Below are 21,941 nucleotides of genomic sequence, written 5' to 3' on the forward strand. Positions count from 1 at the left end.
CTCCTTCCCCCCTCTACTGTCGAGTGTTCTGCTGTTTCAAGGGCATGGGGGGGGCCATGCAGCTCCCATTTCAGCTCCATCTTCAGCTGATCATCCATCTCAGAAACAACCACATTAAAAAAAAAAAAAGTTCCAAAAGAATGTTCATATTTGAAATACCTATTTACTTTGAGATTATTTTTTAACTTCACTCAATGAATCTATTAAAGTGAGTTAGACAAAGTGTGTGTGTGTCTGTGTGTGTGCATGTGCACACACACAGACACACACACCAGCACACACCCACATAATGCAGGTGGCGGGAGGCTGTTTCCTGTCAAAAGATCTAACAGAGGAAAGCTTATGCGCTGATCAAGTTTTAATGTCATCGTTAACAAGAAATGTACACCGTTCAGCAAGTGCACGGGGTCTGTGGGTGGGAATTCCTGCTCCTTGGAGCACTGGCTCCCCAGCCTGTGTTCTGCCTACCTTTGGAACAGTTTCGATGGCTACTACATTCAGAGAATCCAAGAGGACTGCATGGACAGATGAACCTTTATTTAAAAAAATAGCACTTCAAATAAATTAAAAGGGACAACCGTCAAGTGTTCAAATTGTGAAGAAATAATTGAAAACCTAGAGAGACTCCAAGCTGCAGAGTTCTAACCTCAATCTTTGTCCAATGGCAAAACCCCACACATCTCAGTACTCCCACTCAATTTTTTCCCTACTGAGATGAGGGAAGCAATTGCAAACAGGAGACCAGACGGAGGAGAAAGCTGCATCTGATTGGAATGAACATTGCCACGTACTTGTTAATACGGGTTTCATTTTATGACCAAATGTATTCTTTCAAAAATAAAAAAGGGGGGAGGGAAGCTGCATGTTTTTAAAAATTGAAATTATTTAGGGATAAAACACTAACTCTAGTGCCTTTAACGGGCAATAGCAACTTTTTTCCTCCGAAGTCAAACACCATCCCCAGCCGAGCCTTTGTGCTACAAGCTTTTCAGGAGATGTTACCTAAACTTTATTAAAAGAAAAGAACAAGTTTAAATATAGACACTGGACTAGCCCAGTCTGTATTTTCAAGTCCACATTCTTCATCTGAAGCACTGCATCAGGGACCCCCCCTGAGTCTGCATGTTTTCAAGTTCACAGTACATGGAACCAGTTTTTCTTTTTAATTTTTTCCTCACTCAGAGCAGCCACACGCAGTGGCCGTTGACGCCGGAACCTTGGGCGGGGCCTTTTCCTACGAGGCCTGGCCAGAGCTGCCCGAGGTTTCTCCTCAATGAGAATCGATGCTGTCATGCTCTATGGATGGGAAAAAAGCAAGAAAATAAAAGCACCTGGTACAGGTTTCATGAGATCCATTTGGATTCGCTATGTTCCAAACCCGCTGCTGGACGCCGTTTGTCCACTCTGTGTGTGTCGAACAGTCCGTGGCTGGGAGTGGGTCTCAATTCGAAGAACTGTTATTGGACGCCCCCGAGGTTGACGCGATAGCAGCTCCAGCAGGGCTACTCGTGGAGACCGACTTTCGGATGTGAGGAAGCAAGTAGGGGTCACAGGCCAGCTGCTGGACGTCGATGCGATCCTCCTTTCGGTAGGCCAAGCATCGTCGAATAAACGCCTGAAAGGAAAGTTTCTTGAAGAAGCCTGAAGCAGGTTATCTTGGCACCCTAAGAGGGAACCCAGGAGGTTCTGTAGCAGCTGCCAGGGCCCAGAGCAAAAGTCTCCCAAAGAGAAGGGGCTTAGGGCCTCGCCTGGAAGCCACCAGGCGGACCCAGAGGAGACGTGCCAGATGCAGCGCTGCTCTGTGGCCACTGACTCCTTCTCCAGCACAGATGCCTGAGCCATTCCCGAGGGGGAGCGGCGCATGACCTCTACAGATCTCTGTCCCCAGGGCACAAAGAGCAGAAGAAAAGTCTCTCTCTGCCTTGGCTGGCGTGCATGGGCACAGCCTCACTTCACAGCTCTGCACCTGGTCTCACGTGACCTTCCTGAGGACGTGAACACTGCAGTGACAAACTATCACCGCAGGAAAGGTGAGAGACGACACTAACCCTGCCGCGTATCACGCGCTGCTAAGTGCTTTCTCGGTGTATCTTCTTCTCCCTTGAAAAGTTGTTAAGCAAATGAGCAGGCACACATCTAAGTGAAGGAAAATCTGACCAGGGCTTGTCTCCCCCAAGAGTTCTGCAAACATACAAGCTTACTGTGAGTGGGGTTTGATTTGGATTCCTAATTTACTACCAACATGGACGTTTCCTTTCTGCTGGGTATGAAGAGCTACATAGCCTCAGTTTCTACAATTATTTTTTATTTGTTTATTTATGGTTACACTTGGTCTTCATTGCTGTGCAAGGGCTTTCTTTAGTTGCAGCGAGCAGGGATTACTCTCCAGTTGCGGTGCACAGGCTTCTTCTCACGGCAGAGGCTTCTCTTGTCGCAGAGCACAGGCTCTAGGTACGTGAGCTCAGTAGCTGTGACACACAGGCTTAGCTGCCCCACAGCATTTAGGATCTTCCCGGACCAGGGATTGAACCCGTGTCCCCTGCATTGGCAGAGGCCCTTACATATATTATCTGTCTTCCTATTTTTTTTACCATTCTGGGGCAGGTTGCTGACATTCTGGTGGAGGAGGCTGTGCAAAGGGAGGGGGGTTGCAGCAGCAAGGAGTATATGGAAATGTTTACTTTCCACTCAGTTTTGCTGTGAGTCTAAAACTGCTCTAAAAAGTAAAGTCTACTTTAATATATCTAAAAACATAAAATGAACTACTGATTTTCTATTTTTCCGTGTTTAATTGATAAAATTCCTGGTTTTTCAAAAGCAAAGACATCTATAGGCAGTTGCTTTATTAAAACATCTAGAAGATAACAAATTCATAGAAATGAACATAGTGGTCCTTGACCTTTAAAAATGAAGATTCCTTAGTGAGATATCTGGAGCTGGAAGGTTTTCTTGGCTTGGATACCAACTCAAATATACTCTTTTTGCCTTGAATCTTCCCTCTACACAGCTGCCAGGGTACGCTTTTGAAAGAGCAATCAGATTACATGGCTGGCCGGACGAAAACCTTCAACTGCCTCCCATAAGCTTAAGTCCATCCTGCTGTCTCTCTCCACTCTCCTCTGCTCTGCCTGCTCTGGGGACTAGCTAAGCTCACACTCACATCTGAGCTTCATCCTCTTCTCTCTGCTCAGAATACTCTCCCAAATCTACACATGGCTCCCACCTTCACATCCGTCAAGATTGTTGAAAAAAGTCACTTCATCATGGAGACCTTGTCTCTACCATGACATCAAAAAAGGAGGTTCCCACCTCTCCCTTTCCATTATTCTGATTTCTTTTCTTTATAATATTTATCACCATCTGAAAGGTATTCATTTTTAGTTACTGTTTATCTCACCTTGTAACACACACACTTTATAAGGGCAGAGACCTTGTCTACACAGTTCACTGCTATATAGTCCCAGCCCTTTGCACGACCCAGAACAGTGTTCAGTACTTCCACCTGTGGTTAGTCGCTCAGTCATGTCCAACTCTTCATGACCCCATGGACTGTGGCCTGCCAGGCTCCTCTGTCCATGGAATTTTCCAGGCAAGAATACTGGAATGGGTTACCATTTCCTACTCCAGGGAATCCTCCCTACTCAGGGACTGAACCCACATTTCCCTCTTCTCCTGCACTGGCAGGCAGATTCTTTACCACTGTGCCATCTGGGAAGTTGTCTAATACTAGGTACCTAATAAGTATTTGTTGTGGGAAGAGACAGGGGGAAGAAGATAGAGGTTGGAGAAATTACCCAGAGAAATAATAGAGAAAGCAAAGCAGACATTTCTGCTGGCCAATGGGTCAAAACTTACCTTTGCTTCAGGTGTTACTACTGGCTTTGGCGGGAACTGCACTTCAGTAGCTTTGAGGATAGTATTTTCTTGTAGAATGTCTTGCTGGGACTGATTATGGCCAAAAGGCTATCATATAAAAAAAACAAACAAAGGCAGGCCTCTGGTTAAAATTAAAGAGAACACAATTCAAAAGCAAAGAGAAGGGAAAGGTAAACATGTATTTCCACAAGAATTGCTGGAAGAAACTTTAGAGATGATCTCCTCTAATTCTCTCATTTTATAAAGGATAGAAAGGCGTGGATTTGAAGTAACTTGCTTTTGAAGTAATTTGCTCAAGTTCCAACATCTAGGTTAATGCAGAGCTGGGACCAGAAGTAGCATTTGCTATTGCACAGTGCCTCTGCTAAGCTTTGCTTATAGCAAAGGTAAGGAAGATTCAGAATGGGAACCAGCAACCTCTTTGGCCTGAAGCAATAATATGCATGTGTGCCACGGATGGACCCAAGACGCAGATAAAAAGATGGGAAGGAAGTGAAAGAGGAGAGGGGTCAGGACATAGTGGGGGAGAAAGAAAAAAAGATCTGGAGCTACTCAGTGAGTATTTTCTAATAAACTCCTAAGAAAGAAGTTCACACCTAGTGTCATCTCTGTAGTGTTTCTACTGAGATCACAATTCTTGCTAGATAACTTCTACCACCATTATCAGCAGCACTTCCACAATATCAGAGTATAAATAATAATTAACCCCATTAGTTCTGAACAGTTTCTGAATGTTAGATAGGTACAATAAAGAAACAAAGACCAAAGCAAAGTTAAAGACCAAGCTGAGATCTGAATTAAGTTTGGTCTGGGGACTGGAAATCAAAGGATCAGGAATCTAACTGAGTTGCCGAGCTCCCAAATGGTTTATACCCACAGCCCAACGGGGAACGTTGAAACATACAAATGCACTGGTAGCAGAAATAGGAATGTAAACACACAAATGGATCCTAGTATATACAAGATATTATGCTCACAAGGAAAACATAAATGTGGAAATTCATTATGTGTAGCTTACTACTTAGCTTTTCACTTATTCGAATAATATATTACCTTTATTAGAAGCAACAGAAAATAAGTACTTTCTGGCACCAGTTCCCCAGTATAGAAATCCAATCATACTTTATGCTAATGGGGTGGCTGGGAATAAGGAGCCTTGCAGGTATTTCAAGTTTCAGTTCTTGCGACCCTTAAGAATGGCTCTCGGGAACAGCATCAAAACATGTATATTATCTAGGGTGAAACAGATCACCAGCCCAGGCTGGATGCATGAGACAAGTGCTCGGGCGTGGTGCACTGGGAAGACCCAGAGGGATCGGACAGAGAGGGAGGTGGGAGGGGGGATCGGGATGGGGAATACATGTAAATCCATGGCTGATTCATGTCAATGTATGACAAAAACCACTACAATACTGTAAAGTAATTAGCCTCCAACTAATAAAAATAAATGGAAAAAAAAAAAAGAATGGCTCTCAGGAAGATTGTGTGTATGTGTGTGTATGTATATATACATATAAAATACTTATTTATTTGGCTGCATTGAGATTCTCGACTTGCGGCATATGGGCTCTCTCATTGTGGTGCATGGGCTCTTTAGATCTAATTGTGAACGGCAAAAAAAGGATGTCTTCAACAGCCCAGGAGAATTCATTAGATGCCCTGGAACTGAACATTTCTGCTTATATGCATAAAGCTTCTATAATTAAGTCTGTATTTTCTTCAAACCACAACTTTCAGGATTCCACTCTATGTAACCCAATGATTAATTCCAAGGGAACAATCTACACAGTGCCACTGTGTACAGCACCACCAAGACAGAAGCCACCACATCCAGCCGTCTTCATTACCTTCCTTCCATAAAGACACTGGTAGAAGATCACACCCACTGACCAGACGTCAACTTTATTTGAGATCTTTGGTGGTTCCTTCCCAACCACAAAACACTCTGGTGGTAAATACCTGGACAAAAGGGAAATAAAAATTCTTAGAAAAACAACTGTATAAATCTAAGACATGTACAAAAGGGCAAACTAAAGACTTTGATGAAAATAAAAATATCTGAATCTTAACATCTGAAAGCCAACTTACACCCAGTTGATAAAGACACTCTAAGTTAAGGAGGTGGTCATGTCCCATTTCTTATTTACTGAGAGAGGTAAAGATTCTCCCTAGTTCCTACTTTACCCACCCCAGCATCCTTTTCCAGGGCTGTGCCTAGTGTAAAATGTCATTCAGCAAATGTTTAAAAGGAGGGGGGGAACACAGAAGTGCATTTCCTTTTATGATAGCTGTAGCAACAAACATTAAAATACAAGTGGTGTGATTTCCTTTCATGCTGACAGAAGAAGAAACTCTCTCTAAAATAAATAACTCTTAAAAATCCAAATGAATTCAGGATCCAGCATAAATCTCAGGGGAGTGGCTATTAAGTGTCTTCTTAAGGTAGCCTCTTCTGGAAATCTAGACTGACTACAATTAAAATCAATGGTGACATTAAAGTTCAAATTATGAAGGGACATTTTATATTTCCTACTTTAAGGATGATCAGGGGCTTATGGAAGACTAACAAATAGTGCCTAAAAGCCAAATAAACTTCTAGCTGTTGGCCCAACTCAATCCTCATCTTAATTCCTTCCCTCCCCACCCACTCCTGACCTCTAAAAAGACTAGCTGGACAGCCAACCACACCAAATTGTATGGTGTGGAAGGTAAGTGCCTCTTAGCATTTAGGAAACCAAATAATATGCCTCTCTTCACTGCCTGGAGTCTTAGCCATGGCACAGCTGGAAGGCAGAATTCTGAAGATAACAGATCGACCTCTGCAGATTTCATGCTGGCAAAATCAATTTTGTGAAAAGCTATTTTAAATCCTGCTGTGCTTCTGGTGTAAAAACCTAAATGTATAGCTGAAAGGGAATCAGAAGAGTTGAGAGGCAGAAAATGTTCAGATGATGGGCTTTTTTTTTTTAAAGAAGTTTAGTTTTACGTTATTTCTTTTATTTTTAATAGTCATTTTAAAATTATTAAGACCACTGACCTAGACTATTATTTCACAATGAAAGCATCTAGCCAAAACACATAGTGAAAAATGAAAATATAGACAGAAAACTCACAAGGGAAGTATGGGGAGAGAAAGGTAAAGAAATAAAAATATAGATGAAAGAATCTATAAAAAGAACAGCTCATCCAAATGCCACTAAAACCTCCCTGAATCCCAGGTTTTCATGGCTCTTGATTTTTTAATATACATAATTTAAATATGAGCTTGGATAAGTAACAAGATCTTAATTCTAAAATGATCTTTTAATGTACTTATAATTTTTTTGTGGAAGTGGTGGGGAAGAAGTAAGTTCTTGTTTGTGGTGAGGAAAAATGGAGGTTGTTGGACTTATCCAAATGCAAAGTAATAATTTGGTCAAATAATGAGAAAACAGAAGACATGGTCCCTTAATAGTGTAAGTTTAGCATATCACTTTCTAGGTCTCAGTTTCCCCATCTGTAAATGAAGAAACAGACTAGTTCTTCACCCACATAATAAGCATTCTAAGTCCCTATCAAGGACTCTGGGAAGGAGAATAGAAAAGTGTTCTAAGATATTGCACTAAATTGTGTTTAAAAAACAAACATAATTGCATATGCCATCATGATAAAATCCTCGTAGAGAAAAATGATCCTCAAGGCCTAGTCTACGGGTTACTTGTTTAAAAGCAGTATTCCATGTAGAAGAATTCTGAAACAAACGAATGCTGCAAACGATCACTTAAAATTTGTTATGTCCTCACATTCTATCTGTATCTTTCTGGGACATAATATGAGGATGACACTGAGGATGGTGATTATAAACACCAATATGGAGAATTTATACTTTTTAAACCTTCAAAGAAACTCAAACAATTTAATTTTCTCAGTAGCTTCCTTTTTACCTTATTCTTATCATGAAAAAAAAAGTCTTCAAATATAAAGTAGAAAAACATCATAAAATGAACCCCCAAGTAAACATCATCCAGCTTCAGTAACTGTCAACATGGCAAATCTTTGTTCATGTACACCCCTCTTAATCTCCCCCAAACAGATTCCTTTGAAGCAAGTCCCAAACATTACATACTTTTATGTAAATGCCAAACTACTGAATTTTATAGCTTAGCAAATACAGCAACAGGCAGCAATGAAATAACTAATTTAAATGTGAAATATCTTCACCTTTAAAAAAGAACAAGCTATCAAATGAAAAGCTCAAATCCAAGTTCTGGTGAATTTATAAAGCAGAGGTATAGACCTGCTTCCAGAATTTCCAACAGCAGATATTTTTGTATCATTTACTGACAGGAACCCACAAAAACCACCAAGTGAATAAACACTGTAAGTGTAGCTTCTATTTTAAACCTAGAATCTCAAAGTTTTAATTTAGGGACTGATTTTCACTATAGGTACCATCTCCACAAACAATAAGGAACAAGGGAAAGTTGAAATTGTATGTACATGGTGCTTTTAGCAGGACATGATCAATTCTTCAATGTGGTGGGGGTGATGAGAACAGGGCTGATGTCCCCCTCTTCTCTGTCTGCTTCCCATCAACACCCTCATTCCCAGACAGTCACTAACTGGCTAAGGGCTAGGGTCCTCCAGTCTCAAACATCAGTGATCTGGCCAACTGACCTTGGGATTTTAACTGCATGCATCTCCCCTCCCTTAATGCTACAAGAGGCTTCTCCACATTCAGAATCAAACACTCCAGTGTGTGGCTTTGTGTTACGACCTCAGAAGTAAAAAGCAAGTTCTGTTAACACCTTTACAATCACAAAGTCAAATGCCTGAGCCGCAGGTATCTTTTATGGTGCTCACTGTCAAAAGGAGTACGAGACAGAGTAAGACAGGGTGCAGAACAAGCAGGCAGCGCCAGCTGGGTAGTGGCTGGGGGTGGACGAGTGAGGACAGATGGGAAGAAATGTGGCTCAAAACCTTTCGGAACATGGCTGCCAGAAATGGATACAATTCTTGGCAAACCATGCTCACTTTTTCCTGTTTAGATTTCAAGGGATGCTGTGCTTATTTTACATCCTAATCTTCATAACTCCTGGGTTCTTCAGTCCACCATCTTCAGGCAACTATAGAAAAAACTTCCTCATCCCATCAACTCAGGAAGAGAGAGACCTGCATTTGAAATTCTGAAAGGAAGTGAGGGCCATTCTTTACATACACATGAGTAACCTCATTCTCTATGTACTCAGTAGGGCCTACCTACAGAGCAAACACACAACTCAAAACGCCTGGTCATGCATAATCCCTCTCTCAATGGTTTTTAAGAATAAAAAGAAAAATTAAGACAAATTCATGTAAATACAAAGAGTCAAACCGCTGACAAGACAGCAAATATTTGGAGAGGAAAGTCTACTATGGTATACAGCATTTCTGCCTAAGCAGACAGAATGTAGTCTAATGAACAATCACCAACACTTCAGCATAACACAGTCACATCTCCAGCCAACAGGACAGATCTCTCAGATACCTACCAGTAAGTACCAGCACCTTGTGATGTTAGCTCCATGCCATCCACTGAATTGTAGCTATCATCATCCATTATCTTGGAAAGACCAAAATCTGTGATTTTTATCTCTCCACACGCTGTACCATTTACTAAAAGAATATTACCTAAAAAGATAAAAATCTTCATGAATAAAAAAGAGACTTACTAGGAAAAGCCAAGGTAATAATAACAGACAAGAAGAGGACAACTGGACTCCAACTCTTACACATAATAGCAAACATTTAAATCTCTGGAATAAAACAATCTGGGCTCTGGATGCTAGAGGAGAGTCATAAGTGTCTGGCTGCAAATTTCTCTTTTCCAAGAATCACCTGCTTAATGTGCCAAAACCAGCACGGTGAGCAGTGGAAAAAAATAATTAACTAGCCAAAGTAAAATATCATTTGTATGGTTGGTCAAAAATAGTGGGAAACTTTCATCTGAACTTTCAGTAAGGATCTCTAAACCGCCCTGTTTGGAACGGTAGTTTGGGGAGGGTGGTGTGGAATCAAAGAAAACATACAGGGGAGTCTAAGTTAGTGCCACAGTGCCACCTACAGCTCCTGGGGCAGGAAAACGTAATAGATTCAGTCATAGAAAACCCAATCACACAGTAGCCATCTTTTAAAAAATCATTTCCTTTAGTCATTTATTTAGTCATTAAAGGGGCTTCCCTTGTGACTTAGCTGGTAAAGAATCTACCTGCAATAAGGGAGATCTGCGTTCGATTCCTGAGTTGGGAAAATCCCCTGGAGAAGGGAAAGGCTACCCCCTCCAGTATTCTGGCCTGAAGAATTCCATGGACTGTACAGTCCATGGGGTGGCAAAAGAGTCAGACATGACTGACTTTCACTTTCACTTTGGTCATTAAAGAATAGTGAGACTTAATATGTAGCTATCAGAAGAGGATGGCAATATCACAAGAGGATGGCAAAGTTAACTGTCCCCACCAGGAGGTAAAGGGGACTCTTCCCAACACCTAAGCTCAGCAGGACAGAGCTGTCTAAAGAGCACACAGGCAGACTGCTCAGCAACAGCTGAGGATGACAACAGATACAAGTCAAACTGTTCTCTCCCCTGCCAACAACGATCAAAGTTAGACAGTAACCATACAAAAAGATGGAAAACTCTGCTCAGAATTTAATGAAATGGGGGGCATACGTGGAAAATAATTTGCTAATGTGAGGGCACTTATCAAAGAGACTTGGGGTAGAAGGATTGCTGTCTAGTGTGAGTAATGGGAAAAACAAAACCAAGCTTGCCAGAGCAGTTCTTTCTTAACTGGACTGATATCATGAACTGCCCTGGCTCTAAAGACAAGGGTATTGTTTCTCCAGAGCACTGAATACGACCCAACCTCCTAGATCCCGTGCTGTGTGGCCAGGACTCTTTTATTCCCACACCTACCCAGGCAATTTAGAGTCAGATTTTATTAGGCCTTTTTGGTCCCCGCCATAACTTTATAAAATTGAAAGTTACTTATAAGACCAAAGAAATACCACCAATACTGTCTCCTAAAAATTAGACATACCTGGTTTGAGGTCATAGTGTATGATAGGAGGTTTTATTTCATTTAAGTACTTTAAAGCATTCACAATCTGCATGATAATGGATCGGGCTTCTTTCTCTGACATTAATTTGTGCTGTTTCAGGTAGAAGTCCAGATCATTTCCCTCACAGTATTCTAGTACTGTACAAAACCTAAAGACAAATAAACCAACACTTGATTGTGGGATAAAAGCAAGCAATTAAGCAATTAATTCCAACTAAAAAAAAGCAATTAAGTCTAACTAAAGCCCCAGTGAAACCATCAGGTAATTCAGGGGTCCCCAACCTCTGGGATCTAATGCTGATGATCTGAGGTGGAGCTGCTGTGATAAAAATAGAAATAAAGTGCATAATAAATGTAATGTGCTTGAATCATCCCAAAGTCATTTGGGATGTAATGACTGCCCCCACTCCCTGCCCTGTCTGTGGAAAAACTGTCTTCCACATACACGATCGGTCCCTGGATCCAAAAAGGCTGTGGACCACTGAGGTAGATAGCTTCTCACTTCCTTCTTCTTTGCTCTTTAAAATACTCTTCTATTCTTTATTCCAGATAAGGCAATGGCAACCCACTCCAGTACTCTTGCCTGGAAAATCCCATGGATGGAGGAGCCTGGTAGGCTGCAGTCCATGGGATCACAAAGAGTCGGACACAACTGAGCGACTTCACTTTCACTTTCCACTTTCATGCATTGGAGAAGGAAATGGCAACCCACTCCAGTATTCTTGCCTGGAGAATCCCAGGGACTGCAGAGCCTGGTGGGCTGCCGTCTATGGGGTCATACAGAGTTGGACATGACTGAAGCGACTTAGCAGCAGCAGCATTCTTTATTTAGTATTAGCAGTTTACAGGAAGTAAACTGCCAACTCTCTTAGTGAAGAATGTCTGCACTCTTCACGTTGGAACCTGCTCTGCTAAAGTTCACCCAGGGCACACCGCTTCTTGAATCAGACTTTAGGAATACTGACAGGAACTGTCATATATTTAGGCTAGACACTTACTCTACAATCCACAGGATGCTCCATTTCTAAACAAGTACGTTATGATCAAATACACAATCCTCACTGCAAACATTTTATATCACCCTGGGTGGTGACAATAAAGAAGAATCAAGGGTTTGCCCAGGTCCCCAAGGCTGACTGCATACTACTGCTCCTAGCAGACTGCACATACTATGATTTTTCTTTGCTAAATACACAAGGTATAAAAGAGCTTTTTAAAGGACAGTATCTGTAGTTCTAACAAATGTATCATTATATAGTATGAGTTTTTTTCTTTCACTTATACCAGTATGTCACACAGATCCAAATCTAAAACTACATAGCATTCATGGTATGAAGGGTCATGTGTCTGTCTTCCAAGGCAGTCATAAACTGAAGTAAGGCTTCCTGAGAGAGGAATACCATTTAAACTATTCTAAGCTGTGACAATGTGGCTAAATCACTCAGGGTCTTGCTGGGAAATGAAAATTGCTGGAGTATTTAAAACGGAGAGGCTTTAATTCAGAGAACTGATCACACAGATGACGGAAGAGCTGAGAAGACAAAGTGGCCAGTGAGCACCCTAGAAATCATCTAGAGCAGGAAGTCATTAGCACTCTAAGGCCAGAGGGTGGAGATGGTGCAATCAGAACCAGGGTCACCACGGGAACCTGGGACCATCGGGGGAGGAGTCTCCACCCACCACCACCTCTGTCTCTCCACTGAATGAATCCCATTGAACAACTGACAAAGGAGGCCAGTGAACACAGCCTACAAGGGCCAACTCATCTACGATCAAACAGACGCAGGACTCACACTCAGGGCCTGTGGGCCACTGAAGACCTTCAGGCAGCAAAGCAACAAAATGTGGACACACACATAGTCCCAAGGGACCCCCAAACTGACCAATGGCTCATGCTTCTTACAAAACATAGCATGTCTCAACATGCTAGCATCCTATTTGAGAAAATAGGCCTAAAATGTATAGATTTCTCTGATCTGATATGCTGAAATCTGAGGCATAGACTCTCAGGCTTAGTGAATTTATTTTGGACCCAATGCAAGCTGAAAATAAAATCTCATTTTTAATACTCAACTCTTAGAAACCTTTCTAAAACAATGATTTGACTTATTTTGGGGAAAAATTCACCATACACACAACAGGAAGGACAAAGCAAACAGCGCGAGAGTAGTGCAAAGTCAACTCAGCGTCTCAGGTCAGTTAGAAGTGTATGCAACTCAAAACAGCAGGTAATCCAAGTCACGGCATTTACTTTTGAAATGGCTTTTGTGCTTATATTTGGGGGGTATGTGTGTCCTTCCTAGTATTCAAGGAACTTGTTGAAAGCAAAACAATAAAGCCACCCTGTGGAAACCTGCTTTTTAACTCACTGTTTTTCTGAATCCCACTCAACACCACACACAGCACTGTGCTGACTACACTTGACTGGAAAGGGGAAATCCCTGAGTGGATGCTTCCAAAGGGGATTATGGTCTCCCTTTGGGGCCATTTCTAAACATGGATGGGCTCTCACACAGCAAGCTCTGAGACAGCTGCCATCTGGAAGAGGCCGAACACTCTGGGAGGTGGAAGGAAACCCCTGCGGGCCAGGCCTAAGCATGCTTTCCTGATTCAGTTCAGACTCCAACAGAGATGTTTCCAAATGCGGAACTATTTCTAAACTCCTGGATAAACCAAGAGATCGAGAGCTTACCTATACCAAGTAATGAAATACAATAATGCCTACGATTATTAAAGATCTCAGATAAGTCATGTAACTTCTCTGGTCCTCAATCTCCACCTACAAAGTGAAAAGGCTGGACTGAAATCCCTATAAGCCTCTGAACCAACCTGTATTTTCAGATGTAGCATTAGGCTCTGCCACATTTCATTCTAATTCTATGATGAAGTCATACTGCTAGAACTTCGAAAGGCCCATCAGTGTTCATCAGCCTCACTGACTGTTGCTTGTCTGTGGTAGGCCAGCACCAATTTGTACCAGTTTCTGAGAGCTGAGAGTTAAAATTCTCAGAAATCTTGTGAGCTAGTTTTTAAGCCACTGGTAGGATAAATGGATAAACAAAAGGTAGTATTTCCAGGCAGTAGAATATATTTAGTCATAAAACAGAAAGAAGTACTGATAAATGACATAAGAAGAACCTTAAAAGAACACCATGCTAAGTGAAAGAAGCTAGCCACAAAAGTTTACACACTACATGATCCATCCGATGAAAGTCCCAGAATAGCTAATCTATAGACACAAAAAGCAGATAGGCGGTTGCTTACAGCAGGAGCAGAGTGGAAGAAAAGGGGGACAATACAATAAGGTACAGGATTCTTTCTGAGGCAGAGAAAACGTTCTAAAACTGACTAGTCATGGCCGCAATATACCTATGAATACTGTGTACTTTTAAATGAGTGAACCATATGGTATATAAACCTATCTCAATAAAGCTGCCCCCCCTTTTTAAAAAAATTGGACATGTTCAGAGTATTGTTCCACAGAAACTGGCAAACAGTACACATCAGCCCTATGCCTCTCTCCTCCATGCTGGTTGTTAAACACTGACCAGCACACAACTGCACCCATCCTGTGGCCAAGAAATGTTTATATCTTGCTGGCCCCAATCTGAATTCAAATACAATCATTTGCTCAAAAATACATTTGGCCCCCTCAGACAGTATTTTCTGGACCCAGATTTAAATTCCATTCCATGAGTCATCACGCTGCAAGAAAATAATATTCTCTGCTAAGCTAGAAACAGTATAGTACTTACGAGTCAGTGTCCAGTGAAAAGTAATCATACAGCTTAACTATTCTGGGATGATCCAGTTCTTTGTGAATCCGGTATTCCCTACATGCATGCCTGTGAAAAAAAGGAAATTAACATTTTGTATTTTGGCCTGTCTTTCAGAACTTTTCCAGGATCCTCCTAATTTACTCTCACACTTCACTGATCCTGCACATTCACTCCATTCAAGTCCATTTAGTCCTCTCGTCTTTCTTCACCCTGTTTTCTCCACAGGTCTCTGCCAAGCTGTTGGAAAAACAGTAGGCACTAACTTTTATCCTTTGCAAGTTCATTCTGTGATAACCTTACCTCTTTTATATTGATACCCAAAGAGCAGAGGTTTAAAAATGATAAAGACAGCACTTTTTTTCTTTTCTCTGAAGCTGATACTTTCTGTTTACAAATGTTTATACCCTGGGGTTCCATCACAGGGATCAATTTTGGCATGTAAACTCACTGAGTAAAAGGACTGCTGGTAAAATAAGGCAATTACAAATGCACTGGATTTGTTTTTCAATCCTCTTTACAAAAAAGAATTTAAAGGACTATTAGCATTACTTTCTAAGAAAATGCTAATTTGATAAAAAGTTTGAAACTATGGGAACTTTAATTTTCTTAGAATAAGAGATTTTTTTCATACATATGTTTTTTTTCTTTAGTAAGATAGGAAGAAAAATGTACTATATAATCTGATGTATTCATATACTGAATTTTAAAGAATAAAATGTGGTTCTTACTTAATAAGAGTAATAGGATATTATTATATATATATTTTAGGTTATTATATTTTAAGTAATCTAGCCCCATTTAGTTTGGGGCATTTTGTTCTAAGAGTCAAAAAAGGAAAACATTCCAAAGTATGATAAAATAAAACCCCCAAAAAGTAATGCTTTCTGAAATGTATTCTAGCATGTCAAAAATACATAGAAAGTACTCAATCAAAGAAAAACTGAGGAACAACTAGGGGAAGAGGGAGGGGAAGAATAGGAATCTAAAAGTGATTAAATGTTCTTCCCCAAAGAAAACGTCTGTTTGATTAGGTTTATTTTTCAAGTGGCTATTTTGGGCAGTTTGGCTTCTTCTGATGCTTTGTTTCATCAGCATTTTTTTAATTTGTAAAGAATTTTTGGCTGGACTGAGTCTCTGTTGCTGTGCACAGGCTTTCTCTAGCTGTGGTGAGTGGGGGCTCCTCTCTAGTTGCAGTGGCTTCTCGTTGCAGAACATGGACTCTAGAACGTGGGTTTAGTAGTTTTGATGCACAGGCTTATTAGCTGCCCTGTGGCATGTGGAATCTTCCAGGACCAGGGATCAAACCCATGTCCCCTGCACTGGCAGGCAGATTCTTAACCACTGGACCACCAGGGAAGTTCTCATCAGAATCTTTATGTCTTTCTGAAAAAAAAAAACAAACTTGTCAGCACTGAGTTGGAGCAGCACCACGCTTCCAATGCAGGGTAAGCAGGTTTGATCCCTGGTGGGGAACTAAGATCCCACATGCCTCACAGCATGTACCAAAAAAAAAAAAAAAAAAAAATCATGCAATACCTCATTTCATTTGGTAAAATAAAGGTGGTACAGTGTCTAAAAAAACAAGTTCAGAAACCTATGATCTAAACAGATTACTGTTAAGATTACTGTCATTTCTTATTCTCACACACTAGAAATCTATCGTTCTCTGCCCTTTTAACTTTATGTTTTGTGCATTTCAGAGTAGAGACCAATTTCTCCATGGAGGTTATAAAAAACTGAGGAAAATAAAGGAAGAAAAAATTATAAATTAAAGAGTGTCACAAGTCCTTGCCAACTAAGGAAACTTTCTGTGTGTCACGAAAAGACCCCCCTCAACATCACGTCCGGCTCTAAGGCCATTTGCTACAGTTCACCAGGCAAGGCAGAGGTTCTCCTTATATTCTTACATCCTTCATATGTTCAAACTTCAACTAAACATCCAAGGGACTAATGCCCTATAAATAAGGAAACAAGTAAGAAACTGATCCACTTAGTCTTCTACTGTCTTATAAGTAGATATATATTTAGACTTTCAGTAATTATATCCTAGAAAATTAGAAAAGAGTATCATACAAGAGTATAGATACAGTTATTTCTGTGGATAGCTTTATATGAAATTTTTCCTACCATAAATTTCTTAATATCTATTTTGAGAGGTTAAAGAAATCAAGTAATGTCTATTAATGCTTAATAATGCAAAAGTAAAACAATCAGCTTACTTCTATCACTTTGCAGAGAAAGGAGAGGAAAGGGGGTACAAAATAGAACTCAAAAATAAACAATACAACAGCCTTTTATTTTCTTTGAATTTTTCTTTCTTTTTCACCCAAATACATGTTCTGATTCCAGATGGGGCTGGGAAGTCATCCCCATGAAGGAAAAAGCAGGCAGAAGATCTTACTATACGCAGGTAACAGCAGTATTTTCATATTTTATAATGTGACCACAACACTGAAATGTACTCCTTTTCAGTTACACACTGAATTTTTGAAGCACTCTCTAAAATCTGTTCAGTGCCTGATATGTCTCCTTAATTTCAGTTCAAGGGGGTTAATGCCATATTGCTAATTCACTATCATTTATAGCATAAAATTCCTCTGTATGATTTATTATCACTTAGCAAGCAAAATCTTTCCAAGAAAGGTGGAAGTGTTGTAAGAATTTTCCCACAAGGATGAATGGAGGTCACAAAACATTTGCACTACCCGCCCTTCCACCAGTGTGTCTATCAACTGGGAAATGGCTCCTGCCCAGATGGCTCCACAGAAGGTGCTCAGGAGTCGTGATTCCTGCCGCGGTGAGGAAGCAAAGAATAGGAAGGCAGCACTGTGAGCTGGAGCTGAACCTCTGAGAACTCAGACACGAGACTACCCCCTTCACTTGCTCTGTGACTCCATCTGGCAGACAAAGGGGAAAGGAGACCCCATCCACACCCACCAGGACTCCAATAGCTTGACAAGCGTGTCAAGGAGGTCCTGGTGTCTCTCCCTCACTGCTTCAAAAGGCTATGGTGAGCACAACCCCCAGGGGCAGTCACCACAGTCTTCGACCCCTGAGTTCTCTTTAAACTCAGCCTGAAAGCTGGACACGGAGACGAGGCAAAGTCTGTATAAATCTCTGCAGAGGAACTATCTCCTCAAGGTTCACCAAGGTCCATCCCTTGTAGTCAGCTGGTTTAGAGTCGGCAGCGCACACAGCTGCAGAACAGGCTCCAAGGATAGCCGAAGGACACTGTGAAAGAGATGGAGGTACTGTTCCTATACCCTCAGGTACTCTTTGAGTCTCAATGATGCGGACATTTCTCACCATTTTCCTAACTCGTCAGAACATGTGGGTGTCTTCTTTTAAGTGCTCCCTGGCAACTGCAGCCGCATGTCATTTGTTCCTGCCTGTCGAGTGCCTAGAATGTACTTGTAATAATGTAACTGCTCCTCAGAAGCATCTGGACTGCAGCCGCCTGACACACACGGCCACAGGCAGAGTGCCACGCACAGAGCACACGGCATCCTGTTTCCCACCTCTGCTAAGCGCTCTCGCTCCTTACGCCACAGGACCTTCTCTCCTCCCGTGCTGAGCACCACTGCCAGCCTGCACAGAGCAGCGAGAGTTCCTGGGTCCCTAATGAACAGTAGCCATAAGGCAGGAGTCGCCTTGCCCTAAGCCTCAAGAATGGGTTAATGATGTAGAAATGTTTTATTTTTCCACTGAGATTTAGAAGCCACCTAAAAGGCTCTTCAAAGTCCACTGCCTTTTTCCCTCCAGAGTACTATTTATAAGAGAAAACAAAAGTGCTTTTATAGAAGGGAGGTAGACTGCTTTATATCAAAAGGGGCTGTCTCTCCTTTTAGGGGTAGGATATGTCTAACACAGTACTTGTTCCTACAAAAAGGAAACAATATTACGGCCAGGGGAGATCCTAACAGCAAAGTCTGAGTGGCCTCCAAAGCAAGTGAGCTGTAACTTCAATGTTCTGAAGCTCAGGGCAGAAACAGGCAAGACCTGACATTAGTGAAAGAAAGACATTCACACCTGCACATGTAAAAACTGTTCATTCTAAAGAGTCACCCTCCCATCCTGCACCCCAAGTACAGATGAGGGCTGCCACGATGGCATCTAGAAGGTGGCCAGCACAGCAAGTGGGAAACTGAAGACAAGAACTCTGAGACAGGAAGCCTGTGATGGGGGAGGAGGGTCCAGCACTGAGGACCAAATACTGAGGGGCAGCAGGTGCCGCATGGTCTCCTCCGTGATGAGATGACTAAAGCAGCAAAAAAGCCCCACCTCATGCTCCCTAGGATCTCTAGACCACTACAGAACACTCTCACATTTTCTACAGACAAGCAACAATAATTTATGAGGCTTGACTTGTTTATTATAGCTACTTTTAGATGAACAATGGAAGGGGAGGGTTAAACACATGGGCCTGGATTAAGGGAAGTCTGGATTTAAATACAGGCTCAGCCATTTCTTAGCTGTTACTCAATTCTCTAAGTATCAATTTCCTTAACAGTAAGATGGAAGATTTATTTACCCTCCAAGGGCAATTATGAGGATTAAATGAAACAATAGCAATGCATGTAAAGCTCTTAACACAGTGCTCAAACTACAGCTATTATTACTAAATTTTGAAAAATCAGATACTCTAGTATCACTTACTTGTGGTAATTCTCCTTTTTCTCATCTCTCCAGTTTTTATTTAACTGGTGAATTTTCACAGCTACGTATCTTTGTTCTGTTAGATCAAATGCCTATAAAGAAAAGGAATAAGTTATATTGTGGATAATGCTAACAAGAATTACAGGTAACTGACCAGAAACTTCTGCTTAACAGACCAACATACTCAAAAGTCCAAAATGCATTATTAAATAACGAGCAGTGGACAGCACACTTCCTTCAGAGTTGTAATCATCTTTCTTGAAGCTTGTTATGAGACAATCGAGAAGTCTCCAGACACACTGGCACCAAGGGATTTAGAAAATAAAACCTAACATATGCCACAAACAGAAAGACAGTCCATGCCTTAACAGTCACTTCTAAACAACTCTCTTTCTGGATATCATCTACCGTATTTGGGACCTTTCTCCCCTCTTGGCTCTTGTTCCTCAGCTGGTTCTGGGACTTGACAATCTTCAACAGTAAGTCCTGCCACTTTTTTTTTCCTTTTTGTAAATATTTTTTAATAGGTTTTATTTTTAGAGCAGTTTTAGGTTTAGAGGTCCTGCCACTTTTGAAACACTATGGACATAGACTATCTGCTTCCTTAAGAAACAGGACACACCTCTTTGCTAAGTTTGTTTAGCTGCACCCCTACATACTGGATAACTAAAAAGTAATTTTCGATCTCAACAATGTCAGAAGCTAGTCACTTATCCAGCACCATCCAAAAAAAGGGACATGCTTTCCCCAAAGGCCACCACTGTTGGTACAAGTTCCAGATCAGCTCAGTAGTGCTAGATTGTGGGGTAAAAAAAGGTAACAGATTTTCAAGGATGCCTGGTGTACATCATAATTTGAAAAAGTAAGTAGCATTTTACAACAGAATTCCCCAATACAATTTTTTGAGGAACTTTTTTAGAATGAATTTGGCTTTAAAGTCCAAATTAAAAACTTACTGTTTCAGTTCCAATGTTATTACCACCTATCTGCCAGTTTCCACAAAAGTATGAACAGATGAAGACAACAGGCAGAGGTTACACAGGCCATGAAGAGTGGTGATTACTGTCCTACAGGTCTTTTAAAAGACAAGCTACCTCTAGGAAAGCACAGGATACAAGAGAGGCCTGCTTATAAAAGAAACTTCTAATATATACCAAATTTAAACCAGTATTTTTAAAATACAAAAACCATTCAATTCAAACAGAAATGCAAACTTTTCAACTCTATTTTTCCTACAGAATCTAAAGTCTACCTGTATGCATGTATCCATCATGGCTTTATAGGAGAGAACCATATCAAGCCATTAAAAGCCAGAGTAAATATCACCTAATTTGTAAGAGCACTAATGAACTACAAGTGTCATTTTTTTCCTATTATCAAAACCTATTTCTGAGTTGAAAACACTGTGATTCACCAATGATCTAAGAAGGGCTATATGGAAAACAGCAAAAGAATACATTAATGTACATATTGTTGTAAGACGTATTTAGATTTCAGAAGTGTTAAAATGTTTGAAGAATAGGAAAAAATATGAAGAAATCACTAACAAGTGAAGCACCAAGAACCAATTTTGATGGTTTTAAAAAAGAAATAGTCCCACTTCTGGGTATACAGCCAGAAGAACTGAAAGCAAGATCGCAAAGAGATATCTGCACATGTGTACTCAAAGCAGCACTATTCGCAACAGATAAGAGAAGGAAGCAATGCCAATGTCAACTGACAGACGAATGGATACAGAAAATGAAGTATATATATACAATCTCGGGGTTATCCAAGTTTAAAAAGAAGAAAACCTTGTCACATGCTTCAAGATGGATGAACTTTGAGGACATTATGGTAAATGAAATAAACCAGTCACAAAAAGACAAACACTGTGTGATTCCTCACATGAGCTACTGAAAAATAATCAAATTAATAAAAATATAAAGTAGAATTGTGGTTACAGGCAGCTGGAGAGAGAAGGAAAAGGACAGCTGCTGATTAGTGCATACAGTTCCTGTTCTACAAGATGAAAAAGTTCTGAAGATCTGTTTCAGAACAACATGAATATATCTAACACTACTGAACTGAGAAGACTCTTGAGGGCCCCATGGACAGCAAGGAATCAAAACTAGTCAATCCTAAAGGAAATCAACCCTGAATATTCACTGGAAGGACTGATGCTGAAGCTCCAATACTTTGGCCACCTGATGCAAAGAGCTGACTCATTGGAAAAGACCCTGATGCTGGAAAAGACTGAAGGCAGGAGAAGAGGACAATGAAAGATGAGATGGTTGGATGACATCATCAACTCAATGGATATGAGTTTGAGCAAACTCCCACAGATAGTGAAGGAAAAGGAAGCCTGGCGTGCTGCAATCCATAGGGTCACAAAGAGTTGGACATGACTGAGTGACTGAACAGCAACAACTGAACACTTAAAAAAGGTTAAGTTAGTAATTTTTATGCTATGTGTTTTTATCACAATTTTTAAATTATCCCAATAATAAACTAAGTATATGACTCAAGAATGAAAACTAAACAGAAGGAAGGTTTGAAAGCAAAAGTCAATGAA

At 40.8% G+C, this 21,941-nt stretch overlaps 1 protein-coding gene across 4 annotated transcripts in view; it reads right to left on the minus strand.

Annotated features, from left to right (window-relative positions):
* Positions 1-516: 516 nt before the first annotated feature.
* TLK2 (tousled like kinase 2) overlaps positions 517-21,941 on the minus strand; it is a 118,630-nt gene continuing 97,205 nt past the window's right edge. For all 4 annotated transcript variants that reach the window (XM_020892750.2, XM_020892748.2, XM_070479565.1 and 1 more), the window contains 7 exons: positions 19,388-19,479; positions 14,708-14,797; positions 10,932-11,101; positions 9,387-9,525; positions 5,724-5,835; positions 3,856-3,963; positions 517-1,615 (listed from right to left, as the gene is read on the minus strand). In XM_020892750.2, coding sequence (XP_020748409.1) covers positions 1,442-1,615; positions 3,856-3,963; positions 5,724-5,835; positions 9,387-9,525; positions 10,932-11,101; positions 14,708-14,797; positions 19,388-19,479 — 885 coding nt within the window. In that variant the 3' untranslated portion in view covers positions 517-1,441. The remainder of the gene's footprint in view (positions 1,616-3,855; positions 3,964-5,723; positions 5,836-9,386; positions 9,526-10,931; positions 11,102-14,707; positions 14,798-19,387; positions 19,480-21,941) is intronic.

Source organism: Odocoileus virginianus, chromosome 17 (assembly GCF_023699985.2).
Source record: "Odocoileus virginianus isolate 20LAN1187 ecotype Illinois chromosome 17, Ovbor_1.2, whole genome shotgun sequence".
Taxonomy (NCBI): domain Eukaryota; kingdom Metazoa; phylum Chordata; class Mammalia; order Artiodactyla; family Cervidae; genus Odocoileus; species Odocoileus virginianus.